We start from the raw sequence: 12,672 nt of genomic DNA, 5'->3' as shown, positions 1-12,672 counted from the left end.
AGAGTCTTGTATTTGTGGTTGCCATATTTAAAACTCGAATAACTGTTGAAGCAACTACTGAACAAAATAAAAAAAATGGCGGCGTCAATACGGCTCCCAAAGTTTTCAGTGTAGGTATGTAGAGATATTCGCATCTCTTTAGCTGGTTTTGACTTTTTCCTTTCACATACGTGTTACCGTTAGAGAATTGCACTACGAACTTTGTTCGGTATCAATGCTGTCAATCAGTGGTAAACAGGTTTTACCGATGACGAATTATCGGTGCCGGTAAAAAGGATGTTAAGTACTGTTAAATCAGCATTAACAGTCGTAAATGATAAAATAGAAGAGAGTTATTCCCATTTTAACGCAATTTGAAATTTTCTTCTTGTTTACGTCTTATTTCGTTGAGATTTCCTTTTTTATTTCATGAAACACTTCATGAAAGGATTACTTTTTTACGTGTAGTATGCCTTCAATCACAATACAAAAATTTCGTTCTTGCTAATGTACGTTTAACTACCTTGAACCTCAGTGCAAAATGCCGAGTAGAAAACAGTAGCAAGAGAATAACATTTTTTAAAACTCGTTTCATACATAAACTCAAGATAATAACTCGACACAATCGTCAAAGAGATCAGGCCTCAGAAGATGTTAAGAATTATTCTTCTTTTTTAAAGACGGGGCTACACTGATGACCATCTCTTCAGGAGGAAGAGTTAATTGTGAATTGAATATATTACTAGTTGTGGGAATACCCAGAGTAGTCTCGAATCCACAAAACACTGCATAAAGTCAGCCTTGCTGTATTTCAGGAATGAATATATATATATATATATATATATATATATATATATATATATATATATATATATATACAGTAAGATATGAAATAAATTGAACCTCAAACAATATTAATATAGTACAAATTGACAATTATTCTCATGTTTATTAAATTTTCGATACTCATACGCTCAATTTTGTTCTAGAGACAATGCAATTCTAAGGCTAATATTAACAGTATGTTCAATCCCCAATTAAGTACGTATCCTATAAATTTTGGAAATATGAAATATTTTAAAATTTACATTAATCAAGCAGAAATGAAAACATTAATTCCGCAGAAACGCATGTACAGTTTGAAAATCCATAATATTAGAACAGACAGCACTGGCTGACAAAACAGCATTACAACACAGATAGACAGCTATGGCGAACGTTCATGTTTGTAAGTCCTTCAACCAGTGCATCATGGAGAAAGATGTAGTGCTCCTAAAAACAAGAAAAGGACCGATATAAACAGGAAATAGATCATGAATCATCGCTACACATAAATAATCAAATTTGGTTATGCTGTGCTCTGCACTAAGATTTGCTATGTTTAGTGACAGTGATTCATGGTCATGCATATTCTTTATCAACATCCGTACCAAGTTTAAGCTTCTAATCTCTCCTTTTGACAAGGTTGTGTTTGTTTACTAGCATTTATTTCTTACTTTATGTCGCAATCAAGAACCTTTCAATCAAACAGGGATGTCCCCGATGGTTTTGTTAATTTTCTTTTTACGTGTTAACGTCCGTTCCTTTCTTGGATTTTTAAAACTTATACATGTATTTAGACTTCACCATCAGTGGGTAAAGAGCCCCAACATTTGTACCCAAACATGGTGCTCTCGGCCGTGGCAGTGATGATTCTTTATACTACTCACGCCGAGTGTTGTGGAATGTCGGTTTATATAGTATAATGCTGAAGGACCCGCGACCCTCACTTCTAAATGCCAAGTGAATGGCAAGAGAAGGATCACGAACTTATAGAAATCTTTTGTTTGGTAAGAGGAGTGATTGAACCCATGATTTCCCAGCCACGAAGCAAACACTGTAACCACTAAATCACTACAAACGGTTACCAGATGAAGGTTAACTGAAGATCACCAGATGGAGGTCAAATGTCCAAAATCTGAACTATGCTCCGCTGTCTAGCCTGAATATTCCAACCCAGAGTCCATTGATTTCCTATTTGTAGTTTAAGCTTCATGTTATTTATACCTACTCACCATTTTAATAGATGGTAGCTATGTGATTTTAATTCGAACAATAATTTAACCAAAACACACAGGTACACATGTGCCTACCCACCAACCCAAACATACACACCTGCATGCTCCCATCCTTAGCTTGGTTAGATGTCTTGATGGTATCATAAATATCCACATATTGTTGGGCTTAACTTCTAGTAAACAGTTACTAGAGTAAACATTGTTTTTAATTAATCGAGGTTTTAACTTCATTTCCTAAATCACTTGATTCACAAACGTTTGTTCCCCAACGTCAAAGGATCAATGGCAATATTGATTGTCAATATAGTGTCGAGAATGTTTGTTGTAAAATTATGATCAAAGACAGACAAAAATAATGTTTTTAAACCTTTGTTGTTGATATTTATGTTAGAAAAGAATCAAATTCAAATTATACATTATTTTCTTTCCTTACAAAAATTAATTTCTATAAAATACTATATATTCTATACTATAGAACCTAACTCTTTATTTTGATAGAATATTAAATTTAATTTTCAATTTTATCAATGATTAAGGTTAAATTTACATACAAAACTACTATATTATCCCATTTTACAACAAAATAAAAATTGCAGATTCAGAGCTAAAATAACTTTAATGGGTTCATAGGCATATCTAATCTGTTGTTCATACACGTTCATTGTATTAAATTGCTATGTACATATGTATGAAAGGCGAATATAACGAACAGTAATCAATCTCATAACTCCTACAAACAATATAAAATAGAGAGTTGAGCAAACACGGACCCCTCGACACATCAGAGGTGGGATCAGGTGTCTGGGAGGAGTAAACCTCGCCTGTATATAATGAATGGCAATTTTAAAAAAATGAATTCATCAAATATATTTGTTTCATTCATTAGATGGTATTACCCCGTTCTTTATGTTAAAAGAGAGATAGCACTTACACATGTTTGTACAGATCCTACCCGCTGCTGTCTTAGAGAAGCAACATATCCCCTGATATCAATGGTCTGCTCCATAACGCTCTCTTCCAGGAGATAATCAAGGGAGATAAACGTCCCCGTTCTACCAATCCCGGCGCTAAAATATATGAATTCGACATTTTATCTATTTACATATGTATACTATTGTCTATCAGTCGTAGTCAAAACAATAAACGGATATCGAAGAATTTCGTGATCTTCTTATATAAGTTTATACTTGTTTTTGAATGAGTGTATACTTTCGAAATTCTGAAAGTCAAGTCCGCAAAGTTACAAACCTGAAGCAATATAAACAAAATACCGTAAAGAACATTTAAAAGCAGTGAGGATGGACATAATGTATGATATTAGCATATTTGCTTAAGTTTGACGTTTGATTCCTTATGGCTGTAATACTTGTACTCCATAGTGGTAGGTCACCTTCAGGTTTGAAGTTCGCTTCAATAAAACTGCTATATGGCCGGGTACACTAATTTCGCTTACCTGCAATGGACGACCACCGGCTCATCTGAAATGCTCAGTCCATTTCTCACTAGGTTACGGAAGCATATGAGTGACGTAATATCATCTGGGACGGAGTTGTCCGGCCAAGTGGTGAAGTGGAACTGTGTTACCCTCTTCTCTTCATCCTAATATATATACATATAAATATTCTATACAATTGCATCGAGAGATCCACTCTCCTTATAAAATATCTTAAACACTGAATGACACAGCGACTGTTGGAAATTGCATCAGTGTGTATAAGTAGGGCTTTAGGAGCATAACAAAACTTCCTTTTTTAGGGAAGTCGTTGTGGCCGAGTGGACTTACGCACTGGTTTGACAATCTTGCTAGGCGGTGGGTGCCGTACGTCGCTGGTTTGACCACGGGCTGGGGCGAAAATTTTCAGTACCTAGTTGTGATTATTTAGTGCTTTATATATATATATATATATATATATATATATATATATATATATATGTGTGTGTGTGTGTGTGTGTGTGTAAATAGTGTGAGTGTGGAGATGGACTGCAATGTTTCATGCTGGCATGTATCATTATTGTGCTTCATTTAAATATGCAAACTCGATGATATATGAAAATATGAGTATGAAAACTCGATGATATGCGGTGTAATTGTGATTTTAACTCGATGATATGCGGTGTAATTGTCATTTTAATTCGATGATACGCGGTGTAATTGTGATTTTAACTCGATGATATGCGGTCGAATTGTGATTTTAACTCGATGATATGCGATGTAATTGTGAGTTTAACTTGATGATATGCGATGTAATTGTGAGTTTAACTTGATGATATGCGATGTAATTGTGAGTTTAACTTGATGATATGCGGTGTAATTGTCATTTTAACATGATGATATGCGGTGTAATTGTCATTTTAACTTGATGATATGCGGTGTAATTGTGATTTTAATTCGATGATATGCGGTGTAATTGTGCTTTTGACAAGGAGAGGGAGGGATAACGAAATAAGGAAGTACCTGATGTTGAACAGTCATATATCGCAGGACATAGTGATCATACACGTCCACAGTGTCTAGTGTGATGACGTAAGGACCAATGTCCAGCAGCGTGTCCGGCCAGTACTTCAGGCACTTCATCTGAAACATGAAGACGTTTGAAACTGTGAACATCCACCTAGTAATGTGTTCTATATCATTTGATAATATGGAGAAGAAAACTACAACCTCAAATATCTTGTGCACATTAATGTTGTTTGGAGCTCCAGGGAATTTTTCTTACCTGAATACATATGTAGAAATATCGTCAGATTTAATTGGAGTGCCATAAATTTTGACCAATGCTTGACGCTCAAGGCCGTAGTGGTGGGGGCTTTTTATCGTACAACCACCTACCGTGAGACGGGGTCTACACTTAAAAAATGCCATATAGAAAGACCGATAAAGCCGAATCCTTGGCAAAGGAGCAGACACAACCTATATCATCAGTATTAGGTTTGCCGCGTTGTCAATCGAGGAATCTCACTGAACAAAGCAAGCGCCCTAACCACTACATTACTGACACTGTTTAGTGAATTTTATCCAGTAACATATACCGGTACTATGTAAATGGTTTACGTGTATACAGTTTGGCTTAGCATATATTCTATCATTTCTTTCTATGGTAAAACATTTACGTAAAATAGACCTTTTGATACCAAAAAAAAAAAAAAAACCAAAAAAAAAAACAACAAAAAAACCAACCAAACTTATTCATTGATTGTGTAAGTTAAAACATATCAATCATGCAAATAAACATTCGATTATTTCAAGTTAAGCACAATTACTCTGTCTCCCTCGTAAAGATTAGTCAGCATAACGATCCGTGTTGAGTCGTTCTGCCAGATCACGCTCCAGAAATCCTCCAACGTCTTGGGGGTGAAAGGACCTAGATATTAAGTGTTTGAGCATACATTTTAACAACATATTCTTAATCTATTATGATAATCCATTATTAATAGATGCATACTATTCTAAAGCTCAATTAAGTGCTTATCAATTAATTTGTCGTTTCAGGAAGGTTTGAAAACGGCCTCCTTCAAATTAACGCATTTAAAATGAGTAAACAGGAAACTTATATATTACTGTCATTAACACGTGTAATTCGGTTTTTCAAAATGAAGTTTGTACCTTGCGCAGCGATGTAACTTCGTTCCTTGTTGAGACCATGAACATATATGCTTTGAACAAACTAATCCTGCTTTCAGAATATAATTATGACTTTCTTCCTGTAGTGTTATTGTTATAACATTCTCAAATTGAGGAAAAATTAAAATGATGTACGTTCATTTCATGATTATGAACTAACATTAATGTAGGATGCATTGACAAAGTCATCGCTGTCATTTGAATCTTCTCTCATCAACTTCACACAATTATAGTCATCTGAAAAAAAAAACCCAAACATATGTATATGAAAGAGGCACATGCGTTCGCAGATTTTCTTTTGATAGTCAATTTCCTGTCAAAATTTGTACTCACATTGATAAATTCCTTTGTATCGGTTTCCCTTTCTGTTGGATGCCCCCAGGGCATTCGAATGAGATTCTAGTAGTCCAGTGGGAAGATCCTGTGATCAAACCAAATGATTGAAATACCAATGCTACCAAATTCATAAACTTGATAGAAGAATAACATATTTTACATAGGTTTTATTGTAAGAAGATAATTTTGAATTTAAAATTTAAAGCTGTATATGCTTAATACTGATTGCTGTACATATATCCTTATTGCAGAAAAAAAAAAACACTGTTATTGTGCAAGTATTACATTTTCTGTACATGCCGTCTTACCTGATGGAAGTGATATATTTACATGTACAGATAAATTGTAAATTGGTGTTGACCAAAATCAAGTGAAAAACTTCATTACCATTGGTTTGAACGCCAGAAGGTTTTTTCATTATCATTAAATATTACAATTAATATGAGAATAAAAAAACCCATATCAAATTCGTTAGGGGTACATGATGTATCATATATGATGTAACACAGAAATGGATACCCACGTTAAATTCTTTCGCTAGTACTTCGTTGTCCTTTTTCTCTGGTAATTCTCTAATGAATTGATCAATAGAAATTCTTTGTGACATCAAATTACTGTACTCTACGGTAACGATTTCCTCCTCTACAAAGATAGACTCGCCCTGGGGAATCTCCTCCAGCTCGGACTCATTTCGTGACTCCACTCTATGGAATTCCACGGGGAGGCCATTTTCTTTTTCTGTTTTGTCTTTTCCTGTTCTCTTGCTAAAATAATTGAAAATGAATTTTAGCATGTCTTTACAAAATGTCTGAAGATGGGCTACATTTATAATCTACAGGTTATTTCTTCGTTGAAGTCAATAGCAATGTGGCAATATTATTACCATTTATATAATGTAAAATACAGAACTTACTATCATTTGAAAGGTGAAGATAACGAACAGTGATCAATCTCATAACTCCTATAAGCAATACAATATAGAGAGTTTGGGAAACATGGACCCCCTGGATATACCAATGTGGGGTCAGTTGCCTAGGAGGAGTAACCATCTCCTGTCGACCGGTCACACTCGCCGTAAGCCCTATATCACTGGTATTAAACTCATGATAGTAACGATCGTTAATATCATCCCAAGATGGCGGAAGGTAATTCCGAAAAGACCACATTTACTTATTATATCTATTTGTATTGTTTATTTGCGAATGGTATGTAGGTAAGAAATATCATACACTAGCAACAATTACGAGCAGGTGTTATTTTATTTTTATACGGCTCATATGAACAGAAAATTCGTCGTTGAAAAAACAGCGAGGATGATAGTAACGGAAATGAATGATGATAGTAACGTAAAACTTTCGTTACTATCATCCTCGCTATTTTTTCAACGACGAATTTTCTGTTCATATGAGCCGTATAAAAGATAAAATAACACCTGATCGTAATTGTTGCTAGTGTATGATATTTCTTACCTACATACCATTCTCAAATAAACAATACTAATAGATATAATAAGTAAATGTGGTCTTTCCGGAATTTCCTTCCGCCATCTTGGGATGATAGTAACGATCGTTACTATCATCAGTTTAATACCAGTGTATATCTTGATCAGGTAAACGGAGTTATCAGTAGTCTTATAAAATACCATACGTCTATCACGGGTTTATGTGTCGTCATGCAATGGAATATCAAGTTGAGTTGTAAAGGGCAATGTAAGCTTTACCTTTTGTTAATGAGGACAACCACAGTTAGGACCAATACCAGAATTAACACCACGAGAACAGTCAACAATATGACAGTCAGGTTATATACCTCTCTATTTGTATCTGGAATAAAACTCCGGAGATTGTTATATTCATGTGTTCATGTATGCACATGTATGCATTAATGCCTCCGATTAACAAATACATGTATATAATGTAAGAGCTTTGTCTTACAGCCTATAATAGTACAGGATTTAGGGTTAGAATCATACCATTCATAAACAGATAATACTATTATAAATGTAACATTGAATTGATTGTAAGTCATGCAGTATACCTTGTTCGGCAACCATTTTGCCAGTAATGGTGGTGTCCTCATCACAGTTTGTGGTGACCTCATCATTGTTGGTTTTTCGTGTGAACGCTTCAGTTTCTGAACATAAACAAAAAACCAAACTACCGAGTGATATGCGTTGTCAATTGTATTTCAAGCATTTAGAAGGATAAAGAACATCCCGATCATAATATAATGTCATTGATATCGGGTTGAAAATAAATACTCAATAGTATACCGCTGAAATTAAACTCATTGTGTGGGCCAACAAAATAAGTCTTCGATTCGTTTCCTACTTATTAGAGTTTTTGTATTATATATACGTTCATTCAAATATAAGTTTGTAACAAAAACAAAACCTTAATCAGAAAATAAGATAAGTAAAAGGCGGGGCCAAGACTATATATACATGTATAACAAAAGGAAAATATTTCTTTTACTCAGGTAGTTTCCTCCGACTTTGATTGTCATTGATATCAAGGTATGAGAGTACTATAAGGTAAGATAAATGCACCTTTAATTGTTGACGCTGTAGTGATTTCATGAGTGCAACACTTTCCATAGTAACCCTCTATACAGCTCTCACACGTCCCTGATGTCTGGTCACACGTGGCGTTGAGACAGTTTGTCGGACATTGGTGCTGACAGAAGTCACCATAGAACGGTCCTTGACATTGGTTACAGACACCTGTTATAGGACTACAGGACACACACTCCTTCCTGCATTTAGCGCAGTTTGGTCCATAGCGACCTGCAGTACATACTGGAAAACAAGTATTAAACGAAATTTAATCTGGGAATTTCGATATGCGTTTTGAAAATTAAACATTCATTAAATTGAGAGTATACTTGGTTCATTCAATCAATTTCAAGTTTCGCGAAAATGAAGCGGAAGTAGTACTACATGAATTGATATTGATTCATCTTAACTCCGTTATTTACTTATAGGGTACACTTCAAACAGCCTCAATGGTCCATCATCGGTCCTTTTTATAATAATTGTATCTCCCTTCATTTCTTTGTAACATTCCAATGCTGTGTTCTGTTGCTTTATTCCAGGGAGTCTGAAATTCTGACACACTGTTGATGAACTCGTTAGTGCGTCATCTTCTTTAAAGTGTACTTCATAATTTCCTGATCAAAAATAATGAGACAACATAATTATTCAATACGAAATAACGCATTCTCTATACATGTTTTTAGAAGTTCAAACATACATTTTTCACCGATGTAAATGGCTGAAACATTGCCAAAACGGCGTAAAACCGTAATCAATCAATCTTTGATATTTTATACATTAGATATTTTACATGAATAAAGTTTTATACTCCAGAAAATCAATTTCTTTAAAATAAAGTTTAATTTCATATATGAGTTGATCAATAGAAGGTATGGGTTCCGACTATTATAATGCCCAAAACGTACAGTCTATTGTTAAGAGAAAATAGTCTGATTAATTAATGCCAAGTCTTGCAATATCTCAATAATTCGATATAACTTAGCTAAAATGGTTTGTTTCATGTTTCAATTCAAAATCATACTTTAAATATTTCACTGATGGCTACTACTTGACTTATTCGCTTATCTTAAATATACCTCCCCTGGTCGATATAAGAATCCACTTAATCACATAGTTTCTGTCCAATTTTAGGAACCAAGACGCCTGGACCTGTTCTGGTGATTGGTAAAACGTGTCCATGTCGTTATCTAAAGCTTTGGACACTCCCTTCGAAGATTCCGTAAAATTCAGTTGCACTGATCGATTAATACCAGAAAGTCCTAGTAAAGAAATTAAAAAAAAACAACCCATTATTATTGTAATCTAATCATTACAAATGTTGAACAATAAATGTGGAAAGTATTACATTTGACACATTATAAATATTTACCTTCTAAATGGTCAGAAATTGAAAATAAATGGAAGTTTAATGAAATATTACTTTTGGCAATTTGCAACTGTAACATGACGTAGCAAAGCTAATACGAGAGTTTTTATTTACTAACAGAACGCCGTTTTATTCTGAATTTACACACAACGGTCACTTGATTTTGAAGTTTTGATGGACTTCAATACTTCCAATGAAAATGACACAGGTACAGATATTTGTAGTTGTAGTTCTCAAACACGATATAATCTGCCGTCGAGGGCTTTAGGCGTTTGCTCAGGAGTGACAGGACACGGTCATCGTCGCAATAATTTTCCAGAGAAAGTAGATGGTGTGATAAATTCATGAAATTAGTGGCCGCAAGCTGCGAATGCAGAGTCGAACTTTGATCAGTGGATCGATGAATAGTGAACTCTATTGTTAATTTTTCAACGCTTTTAAAGGGCTATAGTACTTGACAAAAAGATATAGTTTTATGAAAACCAAACTACCCCCAACTCCACCCGACTACTCTTTTATACCGATCCTCAGTAATGCTAAATACCCTTCCAAGCCCCTAAAAGGTATGGATATATGGCAGATAGTAAGTTGTTCCATTTCCGGAAACAAAAAAGGACCCAAAAGAGTAGACCAGCTAAGCTCTATCGATCTACCGGGGCACCAAAGGGTAAACTTTTACAAACGTTGAATTACACAATAGGTCTTTTGCGCCTTCTTTGAAATATTCATGTTTCAATAGAGAGAACAATGATTTCAGCAATCTGTATACTAGATATAACCGTGCGTTCAAGACAAATGTCCCCTGGTCGTCGGCTGGTAATGTGTGGAGAAGCAGTTACATTGCAAGTTCACATAATGTAGCCAGTTCTACATTTCGAACAGAGGCACATGCGCCCGTTGTTGGAAGAATTGTTTAAGCCCATGTACATTCAACGTGTACAAATCTTTTATGTTCGCTCAGAATGACCTTGCAAGAAATCGGGAATTTATAAGGCTAGCAAAGTATAAAGCATGCATAGATTTCGAGTAAATCAGTATTCCAACAGAAACCCGAACTTCCACCCCAAAATCTTTGGATAATACAGGGATATTTTTGAAGTTCAACCGACGTTTTGTTCATGTTGCCGTTACCATTCATTATTCATATACTTATTTTGCTATTATACATGTATCGTTTGTTTCTTTTTTGATTTAACGTCCTATTCGAGATTTTCTTCATTCATGTCAAGGAGTCACCAGTGTAGGTGAAGTGCCAGAAATGTTCACGTTTGGATCGTGTTCAGGGATGTGGCAGTGAGGTCTCAATAACTTGTTAACACCTACATATACTTGGTAATTTTGCCTTCAAGTTCTATTCGAAAGACGGCTGCTTTCAATTTTAATGCTAGACGCTTTATGAATGAGCAATTAAACGTCAGGTTTGATGCAATGCCAGACTCGAGAATAAAACCCGGTCACCTGATTGTGAAACTAGAGGCATAAAACTAGATAACCTCGACTTCTAATTTTGTTTTCTTGAAGGTATCATTGGAACATTAATTTAGAATTTAGTGATAAAAGTTTGCATTTTACTTTCTACTGTTTGTATTAATTTACTTGATAGTTTATGATTGAAATAAGAGTGTACTTCAAATTGTGTGTAGTTATGAGTTTTATCTAGAAAGCGATTTTATAACAATGTACCTCAATGGAACTACTAATTATGTTTATTCTGTGAACACAAACATGATTATCGTGGTAAACGTGTAATATACACTTTCGTACTTTGTAATGTCGAGGTAATGATTATCTCAATTTTGTATTTTTTAATGGTAGTTAGGTGAGTTTTTAACACGAATTTACGATTTTCATCAGCCTCGTTTAAAGTTAGCACTTTGCAAATTGTGTGTTAGTTATAACAATCTAATCTAAAAATACTACTTGTCATTAGGTGGAATGCTGTCTGATGTGTTTCATATCAATCGTTAGGCCGTTCTCTACATGGTGATCGTAAGTACGGATTTCTGAGTTTACCATTTAAAGATACCGTGCTCATGTGGGTGTGATCGGCCACACTTTCCATTAATGGTGTGTGCAGTGGTCCGCATTAGCCCTACCCTTAATTTGTTAATATATTTAGGAAATATGAGATTAATTAATGTTATCTTCACATAGCTTTAATCAATCTTCAATATCCTTAACAAAATTTATTAACGCTGTATTTGAAAATACATGAAAATACACGGGATGATTTCAGCTTCTCTATCGTCAACTTCCCATATTTGTGTAGCAATATTCCATTATCACCTGCATATGGTGTTTATATATCTCAACTGATTCGATATGCAAGACCTTGTTCTGGGTATAGTCAGTTTTTAAATCGAGGTAAGCTACTGACAAACAAGTTGATGGTACAGGGATTTCGATAGTCTCGATTGAAGTCAGCATTTCACAGATTCTATAGTCGTTATAACGATCTAGTTTGTCAATACAACCTCGCATTGGGTCAAATGCTGCCTGACGTGTTTCATACCGATTGTTAAGCCGTTCTTGGCACACTGATTTTGACTGCGGATAACTCCGTTTACCTGATCAGGATATAGGGCTCACGGCGGATGTGACCGGTCAACAGGGGATGCTTACTCCTCCTAGGCACCTGATCCCACCTCTGGTGTGTCCAGGGGTCCGTGTTTGCCCAACTATCTATTTTGTATTGCTTGTAGGAGTTATGAGATTGATCACTGTTCGTTATCTTCACCTTGCATGTATATCTTCCTAT

General features: G+C 35.0%; 1 protein-coding gene across 7 annotated transcripts in view; it reads right to left on the bottom strand.

Annotated features, from left to right (window-relative positions):
• Window positions 1–907: 907 nt before the first annotated feature.
• Window positions 908–12,672, bottom strand: part of LOC125656013 (receptor-type tyrosine-protein phosphatase alpha-like) — a 23,119-nt gene continuing 11,354 nt past the window's right edge. For 6 of the 7 annotated variants that reach the window (XM_056143728.1, XM_056143726.1, XM_056143729.1 and 3 more), the window contains 14 exons: window positions 9,625–9,807; window positions 8,971–9,162; window positions 8,543–8,791; window positions 8,032–8,127; window positions 7,715–7,817; window positions 6,518–6,758; window positions 5,992–6,079; window positions 5,821–5,895; window positions 5,641–5,679; window positions 5,298–5,398; window positions 4,492–4,611; window positions 3,490–3,635; window positions 2,968–3,103; window positions 908–1,251 (listed from right to left, as the gene is read on the bottom strand). In XM_056143728.1, coding sequence (XP_055999703.1) covers window positions 1,168–1,251; window positions 2,968–3,103; window positions 3,490–3,635; window positions 4,492–4,611; window positions 5,298–5,398; window positions 5,641–5,679; window positions 5,821–5,895; window positions 5,992–6,079; window positions 6,518–6,758; window positions 7,715–7,817; window positions 8,032–8,127; window positions 8,543–8,791; window positions 8,971–9,162; window positions 9,625–9,807 — 1,853 coding nt within the window. In that variant the 3' untranslated portion in view covers window positions 908–1,167. Of the gene's footprint in view, window positions 1,252–2,967; window positions 3,104–3,489; window positions 3,636–3,819; window positions 3,902–4,491; window positions 4,612–5,297; window positions 5,399–5,640; window positions 5,680–5,820; window positions 5,896–5,991; window positions 6,080–6,517; window positions 6,759–7,714; window positions 7,818–8,031; window positions 8,128–8,542; window positions 8,792–8,970; window positions 9,163–9,624; window positions 9,808–12,672 lie in introns of those variants that run through there. The other variant, XM_056143731.1, reaches the window with a different exon arrangement.

The sequence above is a fragment of the Ostrea edulis genome, chromosome 7, assembly GCF_947568905.1.
Source record: "Ostrea edulis chromosome 7, xbOstEdul1.1, whole genome shotgun sequence".
Classification (NCBI taxonomy): Eukaryota; Metazoa; Mollusca; class Bivalvia; order Ostreida; family Ostreidae; genus Ostrea; species Ostrea edulis.
The sequence above is the reverse complement of the archived record's forward strand: the minus strand, read 5'-3'. Positions and strand labels throughout refer to the sequence as shown.